General features: G+C 48.3%; 1 protein-coding gene across 5 annotated transcripts in view; it reads left to right on the top strand.

Annotated features, from left to right (window-relative positions):
* The window catches only part of tweek (transmembrane protein KIAA1109 homolog tweek), a 1,194,469-nt gene that overhangs the window by 918,002 nt on the left and 250,217 nt on the right, over positions 1–26,250 (top strand). For all 5 annotated transcript variants that reach the window (XM_075882507.1, XM_075882492.1, XM_075882501.1 and 2 more), the window contains one exon: positions 20,763–20,965. In XM_075882507.1, the coding sequence (XP_075738622.1) occupies positions 20,763–20,965 (203 nt within the window). The remainder of the gene's footprint in view (positions 1–20,762; positions 20,966–26,250) is intronic.

Raw genomic sequence — 26,250 nt, 5'->3', positions numbered from 1 at the left:
CCTTGCTGTGGTCCACTGAAGCCTTTGCGTGAAGCTTTGCTGTTGACAATCTTCTGCTTTTGTTTCCGCCAGTCCCGCACGCACGTTTCGGGAACTCCGAACGACCGCGATGCCGCCCGATTTGCGTCCGTTTCGGCACACGCGGTGACTTTTCTTTTAAAAGCGGCACCGTGGTGCACTCGTCGAGTTTTTGGAGTCGGCCCTTCCATGCCGTCGATGCTAATGCACACCAAGATGACGAACTCCTAAGCACACGTATGAAGTGCCGCACATGGGAAACACATAGGCAGAAATGGCCGACGCACGTAGGGGGCGGCCATTTCGGAATGCCGATGGCAATAGAATGACCGTATTTATTTTTTTTTTTTTCATACTCGATTCTAACGCGCATGCGATTTATGAACTCGCTTAACCGGAAAAAAGGTGCGCGTTAGATTCGAGTAATTACGGTACTTTATCTCTGGATCATCATACAGAAGAGCTTTTTCGTAACTTCTTCCACCGCCAGATCCGTGTTAATAATCGCTGCGGCGGTAAGAGCCCCTAAAAGACCTTGCCCTTTCGAACTTGAGGTTGCTAGGGTCCGAATAGAAAACTCTGACATGCTTTCTTTTTGAATGTCACCTCACTTATAAAAGCATGTCTTCTGATTGGAGCAGCTGCAGTTCAGTTTTAATACGCGTAGCTGCATCGAGGCCATCGCTGGTAGCTCTGATGTCGCAATGCCTTTGAAGCAGCTATGCCTCATTAAACGTCTGCCTCTCGCTTTTCAGGGTCAATAGCTGACGGTAAAAAAAAAATGGACATCACAGCATCTCATTGATTGCTTCGTTTTGAAGAAAGGGGTAGAGGGAAGACTGCTTCGTCCCTTGAAGTAGCTGGCATGCGCTATCTCAAGGGATAATGAGACTTCTCGTTAACTTTCTGTGCTACCAACATCTGCTTCGCTTTTAGATAACCAACAGCATGAAAACTTCGGAAACTAGAGTGATCATCGTCTCTTTAGCCAGCATTCTTTTGAGTTACGTGATACCAGATCAAAAATAAGATATAATTTGTTAGTTTTACTTGCGCTCTTAGCAGTGAATGCGATACCAACAAGTTGTATTGTTATATCAAATAAGGCTTGATGTCATCGTGAGAAGCGCTAGTGGCAGGGTTGCCACTTCCTATGTCCGAGCACTTGCAAAAACTTGCTGCACGCATGGTGTTCGATTTCCGCGACTTGGGTGGCTAGAGACCCCTGAAACATTTCTTGCACGCCAAAGCACGCACAGATGGAATCAGACTATAGAGTGCCCAGCCGGCCGCTCCTGCTGGTGTTTTCTTCAAAAATATGTAAAGAGTTATGCCATAATGCTACCAAACATAGTCGTACTGCGTGTTACTTCTTTGTGCTGTAATGTAAGCATCAACAGAATATTGTAGCTAACGTGAGATAGAAGCCGCGGCTAACAACAGTGTCGACAGGCATGTGCTTTAGACCAGTGTGATTCCATCTGTGCAGTGAAATCCGCATTCACGAATGAACCTCCAAAATGGTGCAACGATAATGTGCCCCCCTTGCTATCAAGGCTCAGTGCATACCCTTATATGGCCACTCTAGAAAGCGAAGCACTTTTTTCATACTCTGTTCGCATTGAGAGTACAATGTAGAAGGTTATACCAGTCGTAAATAGCGCATGCGCCAGCGATCACACCTTTAAAGTTAAAGCTATTGTGAGTGCGACAAGCGAATGACTCTTCATTCTCTTTAGATATCGTCATCACCTTTACATCTTCATCATCTGTAAATCATCATCACCTTTACATCTTCATCATCTGCAAATATCATCACCAGTGTGATTTAGCTCGAGCCTGGCTGAATAAACCGGTTCCTCACAAGTGGTGCACGGTGCTTTTCGTTCCCTCAAGTCTTTTCGCCCGTTCTCGCTGGAGCTCCGCTCAGGTTGTCGCATACAACCCCCAGCCATTGCGGCCCAAGAAAACCCTGGCCCATCCAACGTCCCCATCCTACTGCAGCCACCACCACCCGCTCCGCCCAACAACATTTGCCTGCATGATCCATCTGTGTTTTCCAATCTCCGAGGCGATGATGTCGAAGACTGGATCAAGAACTAAAACCTCGTCAGTGATTTGAACAGGTGGGACAATCCACTGAAGTTGCGCAGCGTCCCAATTTACTTGTCCAATGTTGCAAAAACTTGGTTCTGGAACCCGACTGGGACACACACCCGACTAGGACACACATCTTCCCGACTGGGACACTTTCAAGCAGCAAATTCGTCAAATATTTGGTGCCCCTACAGTTCGTATTGAGGCAGCAAAGAAGCTCGCTGAATGCATGCAGCTGCCGGGTGAATCTTACATCTCTTATATTGAGGATGTCCTTGCACTATGCAAGCGCGTTAACACTGGCATGTCTCAGAACGACCAAATACGCCACATTATTAAAGGCATTAACACCGTCACCTTTAACGCCCTCACCACGCAAGATCCTGCCACCACCCAGGACGTGATAACCATCTGTCAGCGACTTGCTTCAGTCTCTTCGCCTCTGCTACGATGCTACCGACATTCGTTTTCCTGCACCCCTCGACTTGCGTGCGCTTATTCGCGACATCGTTCGTGAAGAGCTTCATGGGCGCTGCTCTTCCTGCGCTGCGGAAGTTACTCTTCCTTCTGAAAAAAATAGCTTGAGAGACCTGATTAAACAAGAGATCGCGTTCGCATCGCATCCAACGTGTTCCGACGGTCTCTGCGTGCGCTAGACGCGCACGTACGCTGAAGTTGCCACGCTCTCTGCCGCACCCACTGTTTCTGTGCCTACACCAGCAGACCATACATCTGTGGCTTCGTTGTCACCACCAGTGCGTGCACCGCATTACTACGCACCTCAGCGCCCACCTCGACCAATCTGTTACTACTGCAGCTATCAAGGATATAGCGCCTGGTTTTGTCGAAGGCGCCATCAATACATGCAACGCGGCTACGCTCCTGAAGAACATCGAAGCTTCCGTCCGACCATGAACTACCTACGACCACCCTCCCGATCATCCTATTACCGTTCACCGTCTCCTACCTACCATACTGACATGCCTGGGAATTCCCGTACGTCTCGCCGCAGGTCGCCTTTGCCATGTCGCCGTTTAGTGTTGCCTCTGCAGCCCGCCTCCCATTCCACGAATGCCCACCCCACGCGGAAAACTTTCCAATGCAGTTTTAAGAGGGGAAACTGCATTCACTGAACAGCTAACAATGCCTCCAGAGCGGCCATCGAATTTGATAGTAGTGTTTGTTGAAGGTGTACCCGTTGAGGCTTTTGTAGACACTGGCACTGCCGTTTCTATTATTCATGCTGATTTTTGTTCCCGCTTTCAAAAAGTCTCCACGCCTTGTGGCGGCCCATCTCTCCGTGCAGCGACCAACGCTCTTATTGGTCCACTTACACAGTGTACCGTTCGTGTCTGCATCGAAGGCATTCGTCATCACATCGTTTCGGCGGTATTTCGTGAGTGCACCCACGCTCTCATTCTGGGGTGGGATTTCTTGTCTTCTGCGTCCACTTTTATGTCTTGTCATCAGCGCCTCCTGCATTTAAATGCCACTGACTCTTCTCTGCTTGAACACGATGGACGCATCCGCCTTGTCACCACGTCAGATTATGTACTTCGGCCATACATAAAAAAAATTATAAGTGTTAATTGCACCGACATTGCGAATGGTGACGTACTAATTCTTTCTTACGGCCATACCCTACGTAGGGGCATTGTGATCACGCCAGGGCTTATTCGCTTCTTCGATGGGTCTACCAAACTAACCGCCATAAATCAAACACCCGAGTGTGTACTGCTCCCCTGTGGCTCAACAGTATCTTACCCGGTCGACAGTGAGCCTGTTGCGATTGTTACTCTTCCGAACAAGAACCACAACGATGTCCCGAAGTCCCAATCACTGCCATTCAATGCCTCTTCCACACCTTTGTCGGCAACCATAAGCACTGACCTAACACCTGATCAAACTGAAAATTTGCTCACCCTGTTGAATAGACACCGTTCTCTATTTGACATGAACTCGCCCGACCTCAGCATGACTACCCCCGCTACTCACAGCATCCAGACTGACGGCTCTCGTATTGCACATCGGCGTCCATATCGCGTGTCTCAGGCAGAACGCTAGATCATGGAGGAAAACGTCTCAGACATGCTTTGATGCAACATCATACGTTCTTCCTCGAGTCCCAGGTCATTCCCAGTTGTTCTCATTCAAAGGGAAGATGGGACAGTGCGCTTCTGCTTCGGTTACCGTGCGCTAAACAAAATAACGACAAAATAACGTGCAAGGATGTTTATCCTCTCCTTCGGATCGACGATGCACTTAGATTCATTACAGGGTGCAGAGTATTTTTCTAGCCTCGACCTAAGGTTGGGCTACTGGCAGATACCAATGTCGAAGTCTGATAAAGAGAAGACTGCCTTTTCTATGCCAGATAGGTTGTACAAGTTTAATGTGATGCCTTTTGGACACTGTAATGCGCCCGCCACCTTCGAATGCATGATAGATGGAGTATTGCGTGGTTTGAAATGAAAAAATGTGTCTGTGCTATCTCGATGACATAGTAGTGTTTTCATGCACGTTCTCGCAGCATCTACAACGTCTTGACGAAGTCGTCACAATTATTGCAAAAGCCGGTCTACAGCTTATGGTGACCCGCTCCTAACTGCAGCGGACGATCACCGCGGGTTCACGCTTAGCGAGCCACAGGGCCGCTACTCCGTTCACTCGCGTGTAGCGCACCGCTCCGCGCGCGCTCAACTGATAAGGCGTTTAGCGCGGCGCGGCAAACAGACAGTGTTCTAATGTAAAAGTACACAGCACTTTATTGCCTCTGGCAGCACCCCGAACAAACAGTACAACGTCCGCTCCCGGGACGCGGGTAGCAAAGGCACCCGCACGCGGACGTTCACAATAAGGGGAAAACCGCGAGCACGTCGCAGCTGGCAATGGCGAGCTTTGACACTCCGGTCAGGAAAAGGTCCCTCGCGGCTATGCTGCGCACTCTCACGATGGCCACTGGGCCTGGTCGCGAGTGTTAGGGCAAACCTCGTACGCGTAGGCCTACGGCAAGTGCGGCTCGTTGTGGTACGACCACTTTAAGCACTAGGCACCACTGTGGACTTAGCGTACGCTGCCGAAGCTAGCACTCAAGTAAACGCGCCTGCCGAGGTGCCCCAAGGCCACCCCAGGCAGGCTACAGTCCGGCGATTCCCAAAGGGGACGCGGACGAAGGGAAACACGTGCTTACCCAGAGCCGACCAACGGAGATGAGACGCTCCCTCGGCAGTGGCGCGCGCCGTGCCCGCGCGTGGCGCCATCTATTGCCACGTCATGTCAACAGAGCAGGGAAGCAAAAGGGTGTGGCCGTGTGGCGGAATGCCCGCGAAATGGTCGCAGGCGCGCCTCAGATCCCCACATCCTCCTCTCCTTAATTCACCCTATATACCGGTCTGCAAAGGCGGCCGGTCGTCACCCATGCATGCAAAGGCGTCATGCAATGGGCAACAGCTAGCCTCAGCCTCGCTCTGCAGCTGCTGCTGAAGGAGGAAAAAAAAATAAACAACACAAGAATACACTTGACAAATCCAAAAAAACATATATTTTGCCTGCTGCAGCGTTCTTAAGGGGGGGGGGGGGGGGGGGCTTCACTGTGCCTTATAGTTCCAAAAGACGGTCGACATCCATGGTGGCGGCGCCGTCCATGGGTGGTCCGTCGGTGGCTACAGGCGGTGGCAGCCCTGACAGTAGTGCCGCGAAATGGGGGTCCTCCCCCATTCGCTGTCGGCACAGGGCCGCCAGGTCCGCGTCCGAGCGCTGGCTCAGCGGTGCTGGATCCGGCGTCTTCCTGTCGGTGGCCCTCCCCTCGGCGGCCGCCTTTGTCCGCGCCACGTGCATGGCACCCTTGTAATGGCACTTGAAGTGCACGGTTACGCGGCACGTGGCGCAGAACCCCGCCGCTGCATCGGTGGGTTACTGGGCGCCTCCGGCCGCTTCCTCGCTCTCCGCCAGCGTGCAGCCACGGAATGGCCACGGGACACGGTCCAGCGGCAGGTCGCGCCGAACACGCCGCTGTGTCTTCCACGGCGCGTCTCTTATAAAGTAGCGCGGGACCTCCTGCCCCTCCTGCCGCGCCCACGTGGCCACGCTCCGCCCTGGTGTTTTGGAGACCGGTGGCGGTGGCGATGTTGTCGGTCCCCGCCGCCGGGACGCCCGCCTGGTAGACTTGGGTGGCGCCGAGGTTACGGGGCGGAAGGTTCTGGCCGCCGAGGCGCCCGCCGTGTGGGTTTCTGGCTGGAGGGCATGTCGCTGAAGGCCTGCGACCACGACGACCGGCACCCGAACAAGAATGGCGCACCGCTGACCGTCTCTGGCTTCCCCCGTCACCCCACCGACAACCAGCGCCACCTATGTGGACGTAGGGGTCCTTGACCGGTTTTTTTTTCCTCTCCGCACCACACAGACACACACACCTGCACCACCAGAGTGTCCTTCGTCCCTCTCCCCCCCCCCCCGCTAAAGCACGTATCACAATCCTCTCGTCCAGCGAGAAAAAAAAGAAAACCCGGAAAAAAAACATCAAGTAACAACAGCACTCACATGACAATCAGCAGCAGCAACTGGGCGGAACCGACTTCTTTACAAGCACTGGCGGTAAAGAAGTTAGCTAACTGAGACTAGACAGTAAAAATGAGGGCCTTCGGTTGCGGAAATAAGCCCGCCGTCCGGCGCGAAATCACTAAGGTGACCGCTTCCTCAGATTATACCGGTGCGTGGTCCGAATGCGGTCCGCCGCGCCGGGTGTGCACCGTTGCTTGTGCGAAGAGCCACTGGGCGCTGGCGCAGGCTCGTCAGACCTCGACGCAAAGGCTTTCAGGTCTGCGATATGGGCACGGCTGAGTTTTCCCGAAAGCGGGTCTTTCAGCAAGTACGCGAGTGGAGTCCAAGCTTTTTCCACTCGGTACGGACCAAGCCACTTTGGAGCTAGCGAAGTTGAGAAACCCTTGCTCGCGTCGCTAAGAGCGTGGTTGCGCTTCAGGACGAGGTCACCCATCTTAAATGAAAGGCGGCGACGTTTTCGGTCGTACTGGGCTTTTTGCTCGGCCCTGGCCGATGCCAAACTTTGCCTCGCTCTACTGAGAGCTCGACAAAGCCTGTCCCGAAGTGTGGAAGCGTAAGCAGAACAGTCTGCCGGTTCTTCCTCGTCTCCGAGCTGGCATTGCATGACACTGGTCACCGGATTTGCCAACTCCCTTCCGAAATTAAGGAAGGCGGGAGAGAAACCAGTAGAGCGACTCTCGGAGGTTCGGATTGCAAACGCGAGTTCACTCAAATGGTCTGCCCAGTCCCTTTGACTTTCGGCAAAGGCCGCCAACATCGGTTTGAGCGTACGATTGGTTCGCTCCGTCAAATTGGACTGGGGATGGTAGGTTGAAGTAGTGCAGTGTTCTATCCCTAGGGAACGGCACGTATCACCAAACACCCGAGCGGTGAAATATGACGCATTGTCCGTGATCAATCTTTTCGGAAAGCCGAACCGACAAAACACTTCCTGTAGCCTCTCTAGCACCGCTCGCGCTGTCACTTTCCGCAGCGGAAACAGCTCCACCCATTTGGAAAAATGATCAACAACTACCATCAGATGTATGAACCCCTGCTTACTCCTGGGGAACGGCCCCATTAGATCGCAGGTGGCTACTTGCCACGGACGCTCACTGACAATCGGTTTCATCAAGCCGGGCGGCTTGCCACCCCTCGGTTTCACCGTTTGACAGACGTGGCAGGAACGGCAATAGCGAAAAATGTCACGCTTCATGCCAAGCCAAGTCACAACCTTGCTCAGTTTCGCAAAAACTTTATAGAGCCACTCAGGTGACCGGCAATGGGCTCGTCGTGAGAGGCTCGCAACAGTGCGCCTCTCAGACTTTTGGGCACAACCACCTTAAACGGGTCCACTGACTCCTCATCGGTGGCTATGTATTTCAGCAGGAGTCCATCATGGTCCAGCAAGTATGTATCCGCGGGGGACCCAGCGACACACGCCGGTTCCCGTCCCCCTGCGCCCGCCGCACTACCAGCAGCGTCTCGGTGCTCCGTCTCCCTGAGACCGTCGCTCAACTCGCGACAAAACGGATCATCTTGCTGGGCCTTCAGTAACTCTTGTCTGCTGAAAGCGATTCCCATTCTCCCAAAGGGGAGCTTGGTATCGTTCCCACTCAGGACTGCAGCCATCGCCTCCGCTCGCATTGGCGTCACGGGTTCGCTTCCCTTTCGCTCCCCCTCTCGCCCGCTTCGCGGCGCGCTGCTTGCCTGGCCCGTGGAAAGGGTTTGCTCGTCGCCGCACTCACCCTTTTCTCCACTCGGCGGCTCCGCCGCCGTTTCGCCCGCGCCGCTTGCTTGCGCAAAGGCACCGCTAGCGGTTGTCGCACCGGGATCCAGGCTCCTGGTCGACGCTGGGGCACGAGATAGCGCGTCAGCTACCACGTTAGTGCTCCCCTTCCGATACTGCACCGGTGCCGACCAACGGAGAAGAGACGCTCCCTCGGCGCGCGCAGTGGCGCGCGCCGTGCCCGCCCGTGGCGCCATCTATCGCCACGTCATGTCAACAGAGCAGGGAAGCAAAAGGGTGTGGCCGTGTGGCGGAATGCCCGCGAAATGGTCGCAGGCGCGCCTCAGATCCCCACAAGCTTAACACCAAGAAATGTACCTTTGCTAGCAAGACAATCAAGGTTCTCGGCTACCTCGTCAGCAAAGAAGGAATTCGGCTGGACCCCGAGAAGCTTGCCGCCGTTCTCGATTTTCCTCATCCACTACGTCAAAAGGACCTGCACAGCTTTCTTGGGTTATCTTCTTACTTCCGGCGCTTCATACGTGGCTTTGCGGAACTTGCGTCACCGTTCCATCAACTCCTCGCAAGAAACGTCCCCTTCATTTGGTCCGAAGACTGCGAAAGCGCTTTCACGGCAATAAAGCAAGCCCTCACGTCGGATCCGGTACTGTGCCACTTCGATTCCACTGCACCCACCATCCTTCACACTGACGCAAATAGTCATGGTCTAGGTGCGGTACTCTTGCAGCGTGACAAAAACTAACGCGAATGCGTCGTTGCTTACGCAAGTCGCGCTCTTACCGCTCCAGAAAAGAACTACACTATCACCGAGCAGGAGCGCCTTGCTGTTGTTTGGGCAGTGCAAAGGTTCCGACCATATCTTCACGGCTGTCATTTTACCGTCGTTACCAACCATAACGCCCTGTGTTGGCTTTCACTGCTGAAAAACTTATCGGGTCACCTCGGTCGCTGGGCACTTCGCTTGCAGGAGTATCGTTTCGATGTCGCCTACAGATCTGGGAAGAAGCATCAAGATGCTGATGCTCTATCGCGCTATCCTTTGCCCAGCGGAAGCCACTCACCATCGATACTCCGAAACGACAGCACCTCTCCAATTGCAGCGCTAAGGTCATCACCTGCCACTCTATCCGTCCTTGTTTCACAGCAACGTGTCGACCCATACTGCTGCACCATTGTTGACCGCTTGACCGGCTCTACTACTCCTCCAAACACCAGACTTCGTCCACAACTTAAACAATTTAAGCTTGTCGGTGGTGCTTTTTACCACTACATTTAGCACATCGATGGCAACAAGTGGGTACCCGTCATCCCAAGTTCTCTGCAACGTGAAGTTCTGGCAGCCTTTCATGATGATCCAACTGCCGCTCATCTAGGCGATCACAAGACTTACGACAAAATACGAAGTCGTTGTTTTTGACCTGGCCTCTCTTCAGCCGTCGCTAAGTACGTTGCCTTGTGTGTCCATGCAATGGTCACATTGCCTCATGTGTTCATTGCATGTGTCCATGCAACCTCTTCCTCGTCCCGCCTCGCCTTTTGAAGTCGTTGGAATCGACTTGTATGGCCCTCTTTCTATATCATCCAATGGGAATCTCTGGATTGTCACGGCCATCGACCACCTTACCTGCTACGCAGAATCAGCTTCTATATCATCTGGGACTGCCACTGAGAGGTCGTCGATTTCTTTCTTCGCCACATCTCTTTGCTTCATGGAGCTCCATGCATTCTCCTGAGTGATCGTGGCAAAGTCTTTCTTTCGTTCATTGTCGAGCAAGTTTTGCGGGCCTCGAACACTTGCGGGCCTCGAACACTGTTCACAAGTCCACATCTAGCTACCACCCGCAAACCAACGGATTGACTGAATGATTTCATGGGACCCTATCGGACATGATCGCCATGTACATTCACCCCAACCGAACGAACTGGGATGCAATTCCACCCTTCGTAACATTCGCCTATAATACGGCTGCTCAACGCACTACCGGCTTTTCTTCATTTTTTCTCGTCCATGGTCGCTCGCCGAGTTTCGCTCCGGATGTCTCTTTCCTTTCGGCCCCTGCATCTCGACGGCTTCTTTCTCTGAAGAATTTTTATCTCATCTCGCACACTGCCGTCACCAGGCCCGTGTTAACACCGGCCTCTCTCAAGACACTCGAAAATCTCGCTACGACTCGTCTCGCCGTGTTGAGTGTTTCCCCTGATGACGAAGTTCTATGGACTCCACTACGCGTCCCCGACTTATGCGACAAATTTATCAGTCACTTCATTGGGCCGTGCGCGGTGCTCGAACAAATATCTCCTGTCAATTACCGCGTTTCTCTTGCGCTAATCCTGATCATGTTGCCGAGAAACAGAGATAGTGCACGTATCTCGTTTAAAGCCTTATGCGCGACGCATTTCATAATACTGTCAAGCGACCAGGCGTCCGCTTTCACCGCGCGGGGGAATTGGTGTGTGCACGACAAGCGAATGACTCTTCATTCTCTTTAGATATCATCATCACCCGTACATCTTCATCATCTGTAAATATTATCACCAATGGGATTTAGCTCGAGCCTGGCTGAATAAACCGGTTCCTCACACTATTAACAATGCCCCCCTCCCCCCTTCTCGAGTTCCTAGCTTGATCCGTCCTGTGCCTTGGACATGGGCGGCGCATTCCTCTCTGCTTGACTAACAATCGATTAGAGGACTGCCACGCGGGGGGATGTTATTGCATCCGCCCTCAGTGCAAAGGAGATAGGTCAACTCTTCTTATCTCTGCTTTAGCCACGTTCGTTGCCCCCATTCGGGCACTCTTACCTGCGTGTAATACACAATGCGCTGGGGTATGTTATCAATTGGGACATTACACAAAAAATGAGTGGTGTAGCCAGAGGGCACATCAGGAAAGTGTCCCTTCTCACCTCCGAAATTTTTTTTGCTAGGTCATATATAGCGCAAAATGATCTTTTGCTTGCCCACCTCCACCCCCATTTTTTTCATTTCTGGCTACACCCCTGGCCACGGCTAAAACCAGTCGGGAATGTCCATATAATTGCTATCCCATTAAAAATAAAATGGATCTTGCCTTGGAGTTGTATCAGGCGAGGCATAAAATACACTTTGAGATTTTTTTTATGCACTGCTTTCTAGAGGACACGGTAGGGGGTTTTCGGAGTATAGACAGACCGTCCTAGCCACATAAGATATTGCTGCAGCAGGAAAAGTTTGTTAAATTGTGTAGTTTCAACACATAGATGAGTGCTGGAGGAAGTGTGATTTCTGAGACAAGCTGAATGACATCATATTACACCCTGCATTCTAATCAGTCATCAAGAAAAAAAACCTTTATTGTCCTTGAATTCATCTTAAAGACTCTGCAGTTGGGACTGTGTGAGTCTCAAGCGTTGTATATCACATTGTTTGTCTACCAAATCTGTTGATAACCACATAGGTGTATTTATATTGTTATTTCATGAAGTACAATTTTATTCAACCAGTATTCTGTTTATTTGCTACAGAAATAATCACTGTGAACAAGTTTTTCCAGAATGCTCAACAGCATGATGCTATTATTTTTTGCATAATCAATTGAAATAGGCAGTGCTTCTAAGAAGATTGGTTCCATGAAAATTGCAATGAATCTATATATTTCAAGCTCTTCACAAGAGCCTAAGAATAATTTTTCATGTTCTTCAATGTAAATGCAGCTTGCTTCTCCTTCGGGATTTGACGTTAGTAGCTCCGGATTGCTCCAAAATGGAAACTTTTGCTGCTCCAAAGTGCGCCAAGAAAGAAAATTTTGCTGCTCCAAAGTGCTTCAAAATGAAGTATTTGCTGCTACAGAAATCGCTCAAAATCGGAAGACCTCAGTGGCATCACTGAGTTGTACACTGGCGCTAGTGTGTCGACCATTGATGATGGCAAATTCGCTGAGCTTTTTCCGTCAGTGCTGTTGGATCCATGAAGTGTGCAGCTGAAAAGTTTCTTGGTGACCTGAAATGTGTCTAGGAAGGCTAGAAGCAATGATCAAATTTGCCAACAATGGGTGCCAGCTACCACAATTTGTCATGAAAGGGCGTGTGCTGCACTGTTTGGACGAAGCTGGATGAAGGCCTTCAAGCTAGGCATTGCTCAGGCATTCGATTCTCTCCGTCACCATTATGCCAATAGTTGTCCAATTCAATGATGACACCGGTGGTTTTGGTTGGTGAATCTTCTGGCCGCTGTTCACCAGCAGTAAGCATCTTGGGCTCGAGCAACTTCATTAGGAAACCTTGCCCGATAGCTGTAGTGTTCACTGTGCAGACTTCTGGCACCACAGAGCATCCACCGTGATTTCATGTGCATCTAAATGACTTTGCAGCTTGAGTTGCATGGTTCAGTGTAGGTAAGTGCGGGGACATTTGGAACTGTCATGTATTAGTAGAAACAGGTCTTCTGTGCCGATGGAAGGTAGATGTAGTCTTGTGGACAAGTCGTGTCTTATAGACATTCTTTGACTGCCAGTTTCAAGCAGTATACAGACCAGCACGGCATTGTGCTTTCCCAATGCCCATACTGTGACTGTTACAGAAGAACCGCAGGTGATGGCGATGTAGAGCTTCTTGTGAAAGTACTGGTGATCACTGGCACGCCATCGGTTTTCATTGCATCACTTCTCTCAGCATTCAGTCAGTTGTACTCTTTCCATATTTCGCAAAGTGCAATAAAATGATGAGTTGCACAATGCAATGCACTTAAGCCACATGGCGTTACAGCACTTTCGTGTACCATGTTCCTTTCTAGCACACCTAAAGCAGCAGTTCCTATCAATTTGTCACCGTGAAGTTTTGTCGGCTGTTATGGTAGTTTGACAGTCCTTTATGATGTGGTTAGGGTGGCCGCATAGCATGCATCGAGCATGTATGTTCATTACAGATCTTGCGGCCAGCGCTAATGCTGAAGGTACCATTGCCTGAAAGTGAGGATTACTTCACTCGTGTCTCGTGGGGCTGAATTTTTATAGGTGCTTTGAAGGAGAGCTCTCCTTTCTGCTCTTTATCTGTATCTGCAGAAACTTCACCACATCAAACACTTCTTGCCATGACCTAGAAGTAGCCCCGTCATTCCCCTCAACCTCCTTCATGCATTGCCTGTACAGATCAGCAATGTCTTTGGGGAGTGATCAAATGATAAAGTAAAACCATGTACTCTGATGCTTCAATTCCATGGCTATCCAGGCAGCTGTTGCGAAATCGTACTTCATGTAGGTCTCACAGTTGTGATAGATTGGATGAACGGTCTACGGTAATGATGGCAAGCAAGCTGTCGATGTGTTCATCTACGAGGACTGAATGACAGCATTATACTCGACAATCCCCGCAGGGGCGCCTGCGCAAGTGGGCGTTTGGTGTGTAGCGACACCACGGACCCGAGCTAACGGGGGAGTTTCGGCTCCTTCCCACGCCTTGCCGTGCGTGGCTTTGCCGTGTCCGGGGAAAAGGGGATTGTGGGGGTTTAGCCAATGCTGGGTGATTGGACCTTCAAGGCCCCCCGGCAGAGGCAACACACCCCTTTGGCCCCGGCTTCACGTAGACGGCACCCCCGGATTGACCCGCCTGGGGGGAATCGGCAGTCGCCTTTTCCTGTCTCCCCCTCACATCTTCGTCTTTTCTCTTACCTTAAATCTCTCCTGTTCTCTACTCTCTTCCGTTGACTTCCGTGTTTCCTGGCGGCAAGGGTTAACCCTGTGTGGCTATCCTACCTTGGATACACCATATTCGGTTATAGTGGTGGTGTACAGCTGGCGTCTGCAGGGCCTGTGCTTCCAGACCCTGCAGCGTCCCCTTGTAGGACTCCATGGTGGGTGGCTGGCACCGCTGCCGAAAAGAAACCTTTTCTTATGGCTAGTTCCTTCCCCCCACTCCCTGATCGCCCTCAGAAAAGAGGGCGCACCGATGAAGTCTTCCAGTTTTATGGTCACCAGAGAGTATCCTTTCCCCGATTTCATGTTGTCCACGCTGACACACCCGGCAAACCAGCGAGAACAATTTCACCTTTTCTTGTTTCGAAGTCTTTGACAGAAATCTTTGTCCCAGGATATAAAGCATCGAGAATGGCAAGTGGTGACCTCCTGTTGGAGCTCCGCGACCAGAAACACTATGAAAAATTGTCTAATCTAGTGAAATTTGGAGATACCAAATTAATAGTAACCCCACACCGAACCATGAACACCACCCGTGGCGTTGTATCAGATGATGACCTGTTAGGGCTGACGGAGGCTGAACTCCTGGAGAGTTTTAGCGAACAGAATGTCATCAACGTCAAACGAATTAGGATGAGGCGTGATGGCAAAGAAATCCAGACTAAGCACCTGATACTTACGTTCAATTCAAGTGTACTGCCCGACTCCGTTGAGGCTGGGTACATCAAGCTTCGAGTGAGGCCATATATACCGAACCCTCTTCGATGTTTCAAATGCCAGCGGTTCAGCCACAGTTCTCAGAACTGCCGAGGCCGCCTAACTTGTGCGAAATGCAGTGCTGACGAACACACATCTGATGCCTGTGAAAACTCTCCTCACTGTGCGAATTGTAACGGGGAGCATGCCGCATACTCACGGTCATGCCCAAGCTGGAAAAAAGAAAAGGAAATCATCACGATTAAAGTAAAACAAAACATTTCATTTAGGGAGGCACGAAGGCAGGTGTCCTACCTGCCAGAAACCAGCTTTCCCGAAGTGGCGCGTCAGGGGGCAGTGCCACGACGGCCCCCGGCGCCTGTCTGGCACACGCGTAGTGAGCCAGCAGTGACGCCATCCGCCCCCTCGGCGGTTGCAGCCAGTGCTGCTCCGCCATCCAAGAAAGACCCACCAACCTCCGGGCTGGGGGCCGCGAAGGTCTCGTCCTTTGAGGCGAGGCCCTCAAAACAAATGCAGCGCTCGCAAGAGCGCATGTCCAGCGCCTCGCAAGAGGCAATGGACACAACACCGAGCGTGAGGGCGCAGCCAGCGCCTAAGGATCGGCGCGACTCTGTCGACCGATCCAAAAAAGAAAAATCTCGTGTCACGGCCCCTGGAAAGGGTCCGTGAGCTTACTTTCCATCCTTGAGCACAGAACACAAAACACACCTAAAACGAACACACAAATACTACAGTGGAATGCCAGAGGCCTATTTAATAACCTAGATGATATCAAAGACTTGCTTAATGACTATCAGCCAAAAGTGTTCTGTGTTCAAGAAACTCATTTAAAGTCAACTCATGTGAATTTCTTAAATCAATATGTGGTTTTTCGTAAAGATCGAATTGGTGGCAATTTCTCTTCTGGAGGTGTGGCCATCATTGCACAAAGAAACGTAGCATGCCAGCACATTGTGCTACAAAGCTCTCTTGAGGTTGTGGCTGTTCGTGCTATTCTATTCAACCGTCTTATATCTATCTGCTCGATCTACATAGCCCCTGACGAACCATTCAATAAAACAGAGTTCGAAAAGCTTATTGATCAGCTTCCAGAACCATATGTGTTAATTGGAGATTTTAATGCTCACAGTTTGCTATGGGGTGATACCAAATGTGATGCGAGAGGTCGTGCAATAGAAAACTTTCTTCTCGCATCTGGAGCCTGCCTGCTCAATAAGGCAGAGCCATCATACTTCAGTACCACACACAATACATATTCATGCATAGATTTAGCCATTGGGTCACCGTCACTCTTACCTTACTTAGATTGGAAAGTTATTAATAATCCATATGGAAGTGACCATTTTCCAACACTTTTAGTAACAAAACAACGGGATGACCGGCCGTCTTATCCCAAAAAATGGAACTTTCATGTTGCAAACTGAGTGAAATTCAGAGAGCTATGTATACTACACCTCGAAGAGATAGACTATTTGGAAGTAGAAGAGATGGCCAGCTATATTTCGGAATATGTTCTTACTTGTGCAAAAAAGTGCATACCGCAGTCCAGGAATGATAAGGTTAACGCAAAGCCATGGTGGAATCGGGAGTGTGAAATTGCAAAAAAACGGCAAAACAAAGCATGGAGGGTTTTTTCTCGCTACCCAACAGCAGAAAACTTGATAACCTTTAAAAGTTGCAAAGCGAACGGAAGGCGTGTTCGCCATATAGCCAAACGGGAAAGCTGGACACGCTATATATCCTCAATAAACTCCTACACAGACATCAGCAAGGTTTATAATAGGGTGCATAAACTTAAAGGACAAGGCCCAAATCCCTTCCCTTTGGTGAATGACTGCGGTGATACAATAGAAGAACAGGCAAACGCTCTTGGCGAACACTTCGAGAAAATGTCAAGCTCAGAAAACTATACCACTAAGTTCTTACGCCACAAAAGCATAGCTGAAAGTGTACCTCTGTGCCGGAACAAGCCTCGATCAGACGGATACAATAAACCTTTAACAGTATATGAACTGAAGCTCGTCCTTGGTTCCTGTGGAAGTTCTGCTCCTGGTTCTGATACAATTACTTATGAAATGATCAGAAATCTCCCTGATGAAACCCTGAACTGCCTTTTAGCACTTTACAACAAGATTTTCAGTACCGGCAAAATATCCTCTGCTTGGAAAAAGGCAATAGTACTACCAATCCTTAAACAGGGCAAGGATCCCTCTTCGGTAAATAGTTACAGGCCTATCGCCCTCACAAGCTGCCTACTCAAAGTGTTTGAAAAAATGATTAACCGCCGCTTGGTCTATTACTTGGAATACAATGGCATATTGGACCCGTGCCAGTCTGGTTTCCGTACAGCTAGATCCACAACCGACAATCTTGTCCTCCTCGAGTCGTATATACGTGACGCGTTTGTACGCAATCAATACTGTCTGTCTGTTTTCTTCGATCTTGAGAAGGCATATGATACTGCCTGGTGATATGGAATATTGCAAGATCTACTGTCTTTCGGTATATGTGGCAGGTTGATTACCATCTTAAAGGATTACCTGTCTGAAAGGAAGTTCCGTGTAAGAATAGGTACTGTGTTATCGCGCACATTTCTTCAAGAAAATGGAGTGCCGCAGGGAGGAGTATTAAGCTGCACACTATATATAGTTAAAATGAACTCTCTTCGCTCTGTTATTCCACCTGCGATATGGTACTCTCTATACGTGGACGACATTCAAATTAGTTTCAAATCGTGTAACTTGACTGTATGCGAACGCCAGATACAGTTAGGTGTTAACCGACTTGCAAAATGGGCTGACGAGAATGGTTTTAAGTTCAACACTGACAAGACTACTAGTGTGCTGTTCTCGAGACGACGAGGTGTGCATCCTGACCCCTGCATACTAATGAATGGACAAAACATAGTCATCGCGAAAGAACAAAAATTCCTCGGTGTAATTTTTGATTCCAAACTCACCTTCATCCAGCACATAAAACAGCTCAAGTTAAAATGTCTCAAGACCATGAACCTTTTAAAGATTTTATCGCATCAGTCGTGGGGGACAGACAGGAACTGTCTCATATCTCTGTTTCAAAGCCTGGTTCTGTCACGCATAGACTATGGATGCATAGTATATCAGTCAGCTTCAAGGACAGCACTGAAAATGTTGGACCCTGTATACCACCTAGGTATCCGGCTGGCACTTGGTGCCTTCTGTACCAGCCCTATTCAAAGCCTATATGCAGAGTCAGATCAGTGGCCACTAGACTATCAGCGCACGTATCTAGGAGTCAACTATGCAGTTAAGATCATGTCTCTGAAGCAGCACCCATGTAAAACACTTATGAACGATGTGTCTACTACCCAGTTATACCTAAACCGTCCTTCTATCGCCCCACCGTTTCCATTGGCAATAAGACCTGCAGTAGAAAAACTTGCAATTTTCTTCAATGACTTGGAGGAAATTGACCATGTCGAACACATCCCTCCCTGGCAGCAATGTCCAGTCACTTGTGACTGGTCTTTCAAAGACATCATAAAGGAAAATTGTCCAAGTGCACTTATTGAGCAACTTGAACACAAATATCGTTCAACCGCGTTCTTCTCTGATGGCTCAAAATCTCAAACATCTGTATCCTGTGCAGCCTATGGGCAAAAGTTCTCGGACACTAGAACCATGCATACACATACCAGCATTTTCACAGCGGAAGCCTATGGTATCCTGCTTATTATACAACACATTAAACAACACAAAGTACAAAAGTCTATAGTGTACACAGATTCTTTAAGTGTTGTCAGGGCCCTGTCTTGTGGCAAGTACAGCAAGAACCCTACTTTCAACAAGCTCCTTAATGAAATCTATGCAGCCTACAACTTAAAACTTTCTATTGTTATTTGCTGGGTTCCAGGTCATTCTGGAATTGCGGGCAATGAAATAGTGGACAAGAATGCACGAGAAGCCGCTGGTCGGCAAACCATAGATATAACCTCTTTTCCGGGTGTAGATCTAAAACCTGTTGTACGTAGAGGTCTACGCAACCACTGGCAAGCTGAATGGGACAGAGAAGTCGACAACAAACTCCACCTTGTAAAACCCCAGCTGAGAAAAGTTATCCCCAAAAAACTCAACAGGTTCGCCGAAGTCACTCTAACACGGCTCAGAATAGGCCACACTTATGCCACACATAAACACCTTTTGACAGGCACTGATCCACCTACATGTATACACTGTGGAGAAAGTCTAACCGTTGTGCATGTCCTCATACAATGTCCAGTGCTTCACCAAGCACGACTGACCTATTTCAGGGAGCTCTATCGATATCATATCCCACTTCATCCAGCGCTGCTTTTATCACTTGATGTAGTGGTTGACCTTAAGAGACTTCTTTATTATCTTGGGAAAGTGAAATATTTAACAATGATATCATTCCATCCTAGGCGCCAGGCTGCGCCTCAAGTGTGAGGTACCCCCTAGTGCATAAAAAGTATGTCTGAGCCTTCGCAGTTCTTGCTCAGGCAAGGACTTCAGCTGCGAGGGTCTTGGGCCTTGCAGACAAATTTTTCAGCGCAGACTTCAGCCAACAAAATGAAGGTTTTAGCAAAGTGACATTCCTTTTTTAAACAAAGTGACATTCTTTTAAATGTACTGCGTTTTAAATAGTTCGTAGATATTTGTTTTAATTTTTAATCATGTTTTAATCATTTGTTTTAATTTTTAAACTAATAAACGAAATGAAACAACAATTGTACTGGCGCTCTTTGGCCTTAGATGCCCTTGCGCCAATAAAACTTAACGTACTCTTCCATTATACTCGACAATATACCTCACAACGCACACGTTCACTACACACTCTGCATATCCTTTATTCTCCGCCCCGCACATTCAACAAGTCCGACTTCATCCTCGTACTCTCGTTTCCATCCTCCCGTATTTCCATGCTGATTCTGCAATTGAAACCTTGCTGCCGGAGAACCCAACGCTTGACCCTGGGCGAAGCCTGGATGGTGCTAAATATCCATGACAAGGATGAGTAGCCACAGTATATCTCAAACTCTATAAATCAAAATATGCCCTGAATTTGTTCACTACCCACACCACTGCAATTGATTCCCAATCCTAGACAGCATAGTGGGATTCTGCCTCCGCGAAAGCCCTGCTAATAAAGCAAACTGGCTGCAGTTAATCAGGGCCAATCTGCAGTTGCATAGCGGCAATTTCAATTGCATTCATTTAACTACATAGGGTCGATTTAGATCTGTAAGGCTCATAATTTCATCATGGGCTGAGGACTGCCTGAGTGCAGTGAAAGCTTGCTTTTGGTCCTATCCCCACCACCATCGCTCGTTCTTTTTCAGAAGGACAGTGAGTGGATACGCTGTCAGTGAGAAGTGTTTCCTTTTACTATACGCTGATTTATTTTACAGTACTAACATTGCAGGTGCACGTCGTGCTGTCGGCATGGTGGGCACTGTTGTGCTTTGTTTTTTGCTTCGATGTCACACCGCTATGCTTGCGTGGCCCTATAAACTGAAGGTTTCTTTTGCGCTCGACTGGTGCCATTCTGCTGCGAAAGGCACAGCTATTAAATTTTGATCGGTGTTTTCCGCGCCTGCACCGCTCGCAAGTGTTTTGCATGGTTATTAAACTATGTTTTGATTTTTATTGCACCATTATTTTGTGATTTAATGGTGTGATTTAATGTTGCTTCGATAGTCAACGGCACTGGCTGCCACACCAAAAAAATGCACAGATACATAAAAACGAATTTTTTTTTCCAATAATCAAGGTGTAGAGCGGGTAGATTATGCGAGTAAATAAGGTATGTTAGAGGCTATATATATTGATATTTCACAGCTGATCTATCCCGCATGTTATCACACCTTGAAAATTTTGTCAATACTTCTTTGATGGTGTATCTGAGCGTTTGTATAGAACTTGCCATGGCATAGTTACAGATTTGCCTGAAGCATGCAGAGTGTGTTCTCTGCAGGCAGCATCAATCAAGGACAAGCTTGGTTTGGGCACCGTGTCCCGGTTGCCTGCCGGCACACCCGAAGAAGAGGTCGGTTACGATGCCCACCAGCAAGAGAGGGGAGTCTCCCCAACCAAGGATGGCACACACACACGAACTGCGTCCTTTGATATGTCCGACTTACCAGCCACCCCAAGACGACCCATGTCACTAGTTCACAGGTATTCTCATCACCAGTTTTTATCTGCACAGAAATGTTAGTGTGCCAACGCTCATATTGCACCTGCTGGTCAGTGTTAGCATAGAATGATTACTGGTCATGATGCATCACTTCTCCGTTACAGTTCAAGTCAGGTTTTTTTAGTTTATGTTAGCACACTAGTGACTACAGATAGTGCTGCAATAGCAAACAAAATTCATCTTAACAGCGTTGGTAAAAAGCAACAGGAGGTCCGAGCTTCCTCGATGTGTCCTTGTTTCTTAATACTGAAGTCAATTTTTATCTTTTTTTGGGGTCCAGAACTGATAATTGTTGCGTCAGCTAGTAACTCAAGCTTACTTGCACTTCTCTATTGTTTGTATGATCACAGAGCTTGAAGGGATCTGCTCTATGCACGACTGGCGTAATATTTAGTCATCACAAGTATAACGAGTTTGGGCAAATAAGGGAGCAGACTAGGTACAAAAACACTTTATTGCTACATTAGCAATAACTTGCAAATGTCACGTAAAGAGATACTAGTTCGCTCTATGAATAGAACAAAAGGTAAGGCTTACTCTTTTGGTCAATGGCTGTGGCCACGGTGTAAGAATAAGTTAGAGGCTGACACTCGTCGCTCCGCGTATGGAGAGGGTGCGGGGAGATTGTGTTCGCCAATAACCTTGAGCTACGAATTGTTCCCATCGCCCGAGTTGAGATGGCGCTACAGTATGGCTTCCTAGGTATTCGTGCGACTCTCATTCTTAAATTTGCACGCAAATGAACATCTTCCTGAAAGATTTGTGTGCATGCAATTTTGGGATTCAGAAACCCTTTGTCTTGTGCCTGTGAGCATTGCCAGGGTATTTGCTTCACTGATTTGCACTTCGTGATTCTTTGCACGTATACTTCAATGCTGCATATATGATCCCGAGTACGCGTGAGCGGCCTTGTTGCTGGTTGCGCCTCAAAATGGGCAAGTGGTGCTTTGTCTCGAATTGCAAGTACTGGTATCAGAAGCATGTACAGAGTGTGTGTCGCTTTTCAAGAGTCCGCGTGAATCAGAGCTCTTGGATAAGTGGCGACGGGCTATTCCAAGAGCTGACAACGCCTTGCATGCATCCATCCTACTGACCATGTGTGCGCGAAGCATTCCCCGGAAAAAGTGTTCTCTGCCGCATCATGCAGAATACAAGTGAAACGACCTGTTGCGTCCACCAAAGAAACCTGCACTCACTTTGTATGCTGTGCTTGTCATTTTACCGGGGCTGCCCAAAATACCTTAGCTCTACAAAAGCGGCTGGCTTTACTGCATCTTGAGTGCCTGACAAAACCGCTTAAAGTACGCCTAACTTATTGCGCGTTGGAGACAGCGACTTCACAGCATGGTGATGATGAATGAACAGTATTCAAGCACGCATTCGACTTCAGGCAGTGCTTGAACTTCAGCAGTGACGGGCCTCGTCCACGTAAGGAGGAAGACGCTTCTCAGCACGACACTGATAGTGTGTGCTTATGCGCTACCGTCAGTTCCTCACCACGCCAGAAAAGTAATTTCTTGTTTCAAATTCGGATGCCGTTTTTTTTTAGCTGCCTCATTTATGCCCATTTGGACGAAGAAAAATTAAGTGTTGAACAGAAATCATTGCGCATACTATTCCTGTGGTGCAGTCGTATATTTTTTTTTAAGTTCGCTATATTCACGGGATTATAATTAGTTTGCCATGCTTGATGTCATCAGGCCAGATTTTCTCGTTTTTGGATGTCTACAACACTTCATCGTCACCGTCTTGCAACATTGCAGAACAACTTCTGAACACTGTACTTACGACACAACACAGTTTGTTAAGGCGAAGCCCTTAGACAGCCTCAGATGCCTCATAAAACGTGAAATATGATTGTTGGCATCTCTCAGCGGCGGCGTAAAGGACGAGCTGCACAAAATGCGCTGCTTTTGGTAGTGCGCTCCCTTTCAGTCTGGTGAGCACTTCATGAAGTTGACGTTTGCGCGGCTTAATAAAATAGCGTAAAGTATGGCTAACGGCACTGGCCCGACAATCTTTACATTGGTGTGGTACGGGCCCATGGTTGACCTTTGGGACCCAATGAAGTTTTTCCCATCATACCATGCTGCTTGCACTGCCAGAGACCAAGAAGGAGTCATCTGCATTATGCTAACAGCAACACTGGCAGGGGTACATGAGTTTAAAGTTTTCTGACGAAGTCTTTCTTCCATTTTGCTAAGCAAACAGAATGCTAGAGCGATATCTGCGGCATGCGCTCACACACATGCAGGCATACATGCACTCACATGCACGCACAAACACACGCAGACTATCGCGTTCCTAATGGCTAGCGTGCCTTTGTCGTCAGGCTGGTATCCTTATTGCGAACAACTCAAATTTTCTTTCACGTACAATGCTGCTTTTTGTTCTGAACCAAAGATATTGACGCCAATATCCAGAAGTTTCGCAAAAGGAGCTTTTTAGTGCTGCTGCGTTCAAATGCAACCGCTCTTCGGGTCAACGCTTGCTGCTGTCAGAGCATTTGTATGACGAGAACACTGTTTGCAAATAAGCTGTATATAAAACTAAGAAAACAATTTCGTTACAGCAGCGTCACAGTGTATTATTTATTGACGTCCATGTGTGTGGGTACATTGAGCATAATAAACAAGTGAGGCTACGCAGCAACAACCACGGTGGCTGGATAAAAAACAAACAAAGAAAAAAACTATCCAGCGGCCTTGCATTAACCTTCTACACGCGGGTCAGAGTCACTGCTCAGTGAGCGCCTTAAGCCACCATTCGTGAGCGCCATCTGTTGCATCAAGTGGAAACAGCCCAGGCGGCGAACATAATTTGGATGCGCCGCCGGGCGCAGTGTAATCACCTAACTTATTCTTACACTGTGGCCATGGCTCACAGTGGTCTTAGAGGTGCATTGTGCGTACTCGCTGGCTGGTATGAGAGAGTACGTCTCCATTTCCACTCAACAATTTTCTTCCTCCGGTTTCCCTCTCCCCAGCCAGGGTTGTTTCCCTCACCGAGGAAGAGTAACCTGTCCTTGGAGCTGTGAAGGCCACATGGTCAATGGCTCTCCGAAAAAGGCTACAGTGTCTCTAATGAGAGACCAGTTTGTTTTTGCGCAATACTAGCCGTGCTACCACTAAGGAAAATGAAGCATAAGCGCTTGTACTCTCCCACAAATTTTATATGACGAATGCTATTGTGAAAATTTGCAAGTTCTCATACAAAATAATACTGTCTTTGTAGGATGATTCGTGCCATGCTTTTTTGCTGGTGACTGGATTTAATCAGCATTATCAGGTCGCTGTAGTCAAATTTGACATTTTCATTTGATGGGTTCTTCAAGAATCAAGAAAGCTATGTTAGTGCTTGAGCAATACTGTATTACACAGATACAAAATATAAGGTTTTTTAAGTAAAGCTTCATGTTCCTGAAAGATGTTTTTATTGGCAGGGCTGCCTCACATATAAATTTAATGACAATAGATCTGATGATATTGAAAGCAGTGCTTTCTGGAGTGAGAAATATTGGTGTAAAAATAATAGAATAAACATGCATTAACCACTTTACGTTTGGCACTGCTGGTTGTGCATTGTCAGGCTCGATGATTAACTTGACGATCGGCAACCACGTTCACAACACAACCGTTTCTACACCGCGTCGCATATCTAGCTTGTCCGACCCTTCTCATCATACGCAGTCTGCTTCCTTGCGTATTCTCGCATGCATGTGTGCGCAGAATATGTGCATTCATTTGGCACTTGCACCATCTTGTTCCACTGCCGTCAAACTCACTGTTGCATAGTTTCAACACACACGGGATATGTGTACCAAGTACAAGACCACACAGTTAACAGGTGAAAAAAATGTAGTTGTTCGTGCCTCCCACTGGGCGTGTATAAATAGAAACTAAAAAGAGGGGGGGAGGCAGGCAACAAAAGGCACATGCGCCACCAGTGCGTGCTAAGCAGTTCTATAGAAACTGACGTCATTTTACAACATTTCTTTTTCCTGAATACTGAAGTCGCTGCACTGCTTTTGGATGATGAGTAGAGCGCCGCAAGACTTACGCTTGTGGGTTCGGCACGTCCATTGCAGAGTTGCTAGCTGTGGCTTCTAGGTGAACATTGGGATCAGCTGCTGCAGTGCCCCTCTGTCCAGTTGACGACGTTGGCGACTGCTCGTTGTAGCTAGTACAGTCAAACCACAATATTGTTACTGCTCAATATTGCGCATGCTCTCATTACTGCAAGCGGCCCTCTTTATGAGTCTCGCTACGCTCCTGTTTGTGTGTTTCAGTTTTTTTAATATTAACGATGCGCTACCTGTCTCCTCTATTAGCATTGCCAACACCCTGAGCCCTGATACTTGCTTTATCTGGTTACCATTTAGCTCCAGATCTAAGGTTGGGGAGCGTGTCCGATGGGCATTCTTGGACCTGATTTGTATGCGTTACTCAGATTTTTCCGGCATGCATGTCATACCTGCCTTCCCATATTCCTTAATTGTGTCGACTTCTCTTTGTGAAATGTCTTGGTGGTCTCCATAGGAGCCATTCGTCGTCCAGCGGGTGATGGTGTAGGCGTAGATGGATACTCCAAGTTGTTTGTCTTCTTCCAAATTTAGGGCTAATTTCCGCATCCCTATATTGAATAATAGAGGGAAACAGTATGGAGCCCTGGGGAGTGCCCTTATTAGCTATGCGAGTATTATTTCCTCTTAGATGGCCCAATTCTATGAACACCGTTCTGTTGTCAAGAAAACTTTGCACGTAGTTTTGGGTTCTCTCGCCACAGCCGATCTCTTGTAGGCCAGTCAATATAGTGTCATGAGATATGTTGCCAAAAGCTTTCCGCAAGTCCAACGCAAGCAAAATTCTGTTCATGCTTCCAGGTGGTAGGTCTAGAACTTTCTCATGAAGGAGAAGGAAGACGTCCTGCATGAAAATTCCCTAACGGAAGCCAAACATGCAATTCAGTAGGAGATTGTTGTCCTCTAAGTACTTTCCAAGTCGTGTATGGATGACGTTCTCTACAAGTTTACCCAAGCAAGAGGTTAACTATATCGGTCAGAGGTTCTGGACTGATTTTGGTTTTCCTGGTTTTGGTATTAAAATTATTCCTGCCTCCTTCCATTCAGGTGGTATAGATCCTCATGTCTTCCAAATCGTGTCATTGAAGAAATTTGTTAGGTGCTTTAGTGTTTCGCTAACTAAGTTTCGAAGCTTGGAGTTCATAATATGATCCAGTCCAAGCGCAGTGTTCTTTTTGAAAGATT

Source organism: Rhipicephalus microplus, chromosome 2, assembly GCF_043290135.1.
Source record: "Rhipicephalus microplus isolate Deutch F79 chromosome 2, USDA_Rmic, whole genome shotgun sequence".
In the NCBI taxonomy this organism is placed as follows: Eukaryota; Metazoa; Arthropoda; class Arachnida; order Ixodida; family Ixodidae; genus Rhipicephalus; species Rhipicephalus microplus.
The sequence above is the reverse complement of the archived record's forward strand: the minus strand, read 5'-3'. Positions and strand labels throughout refer to the sequence as shown.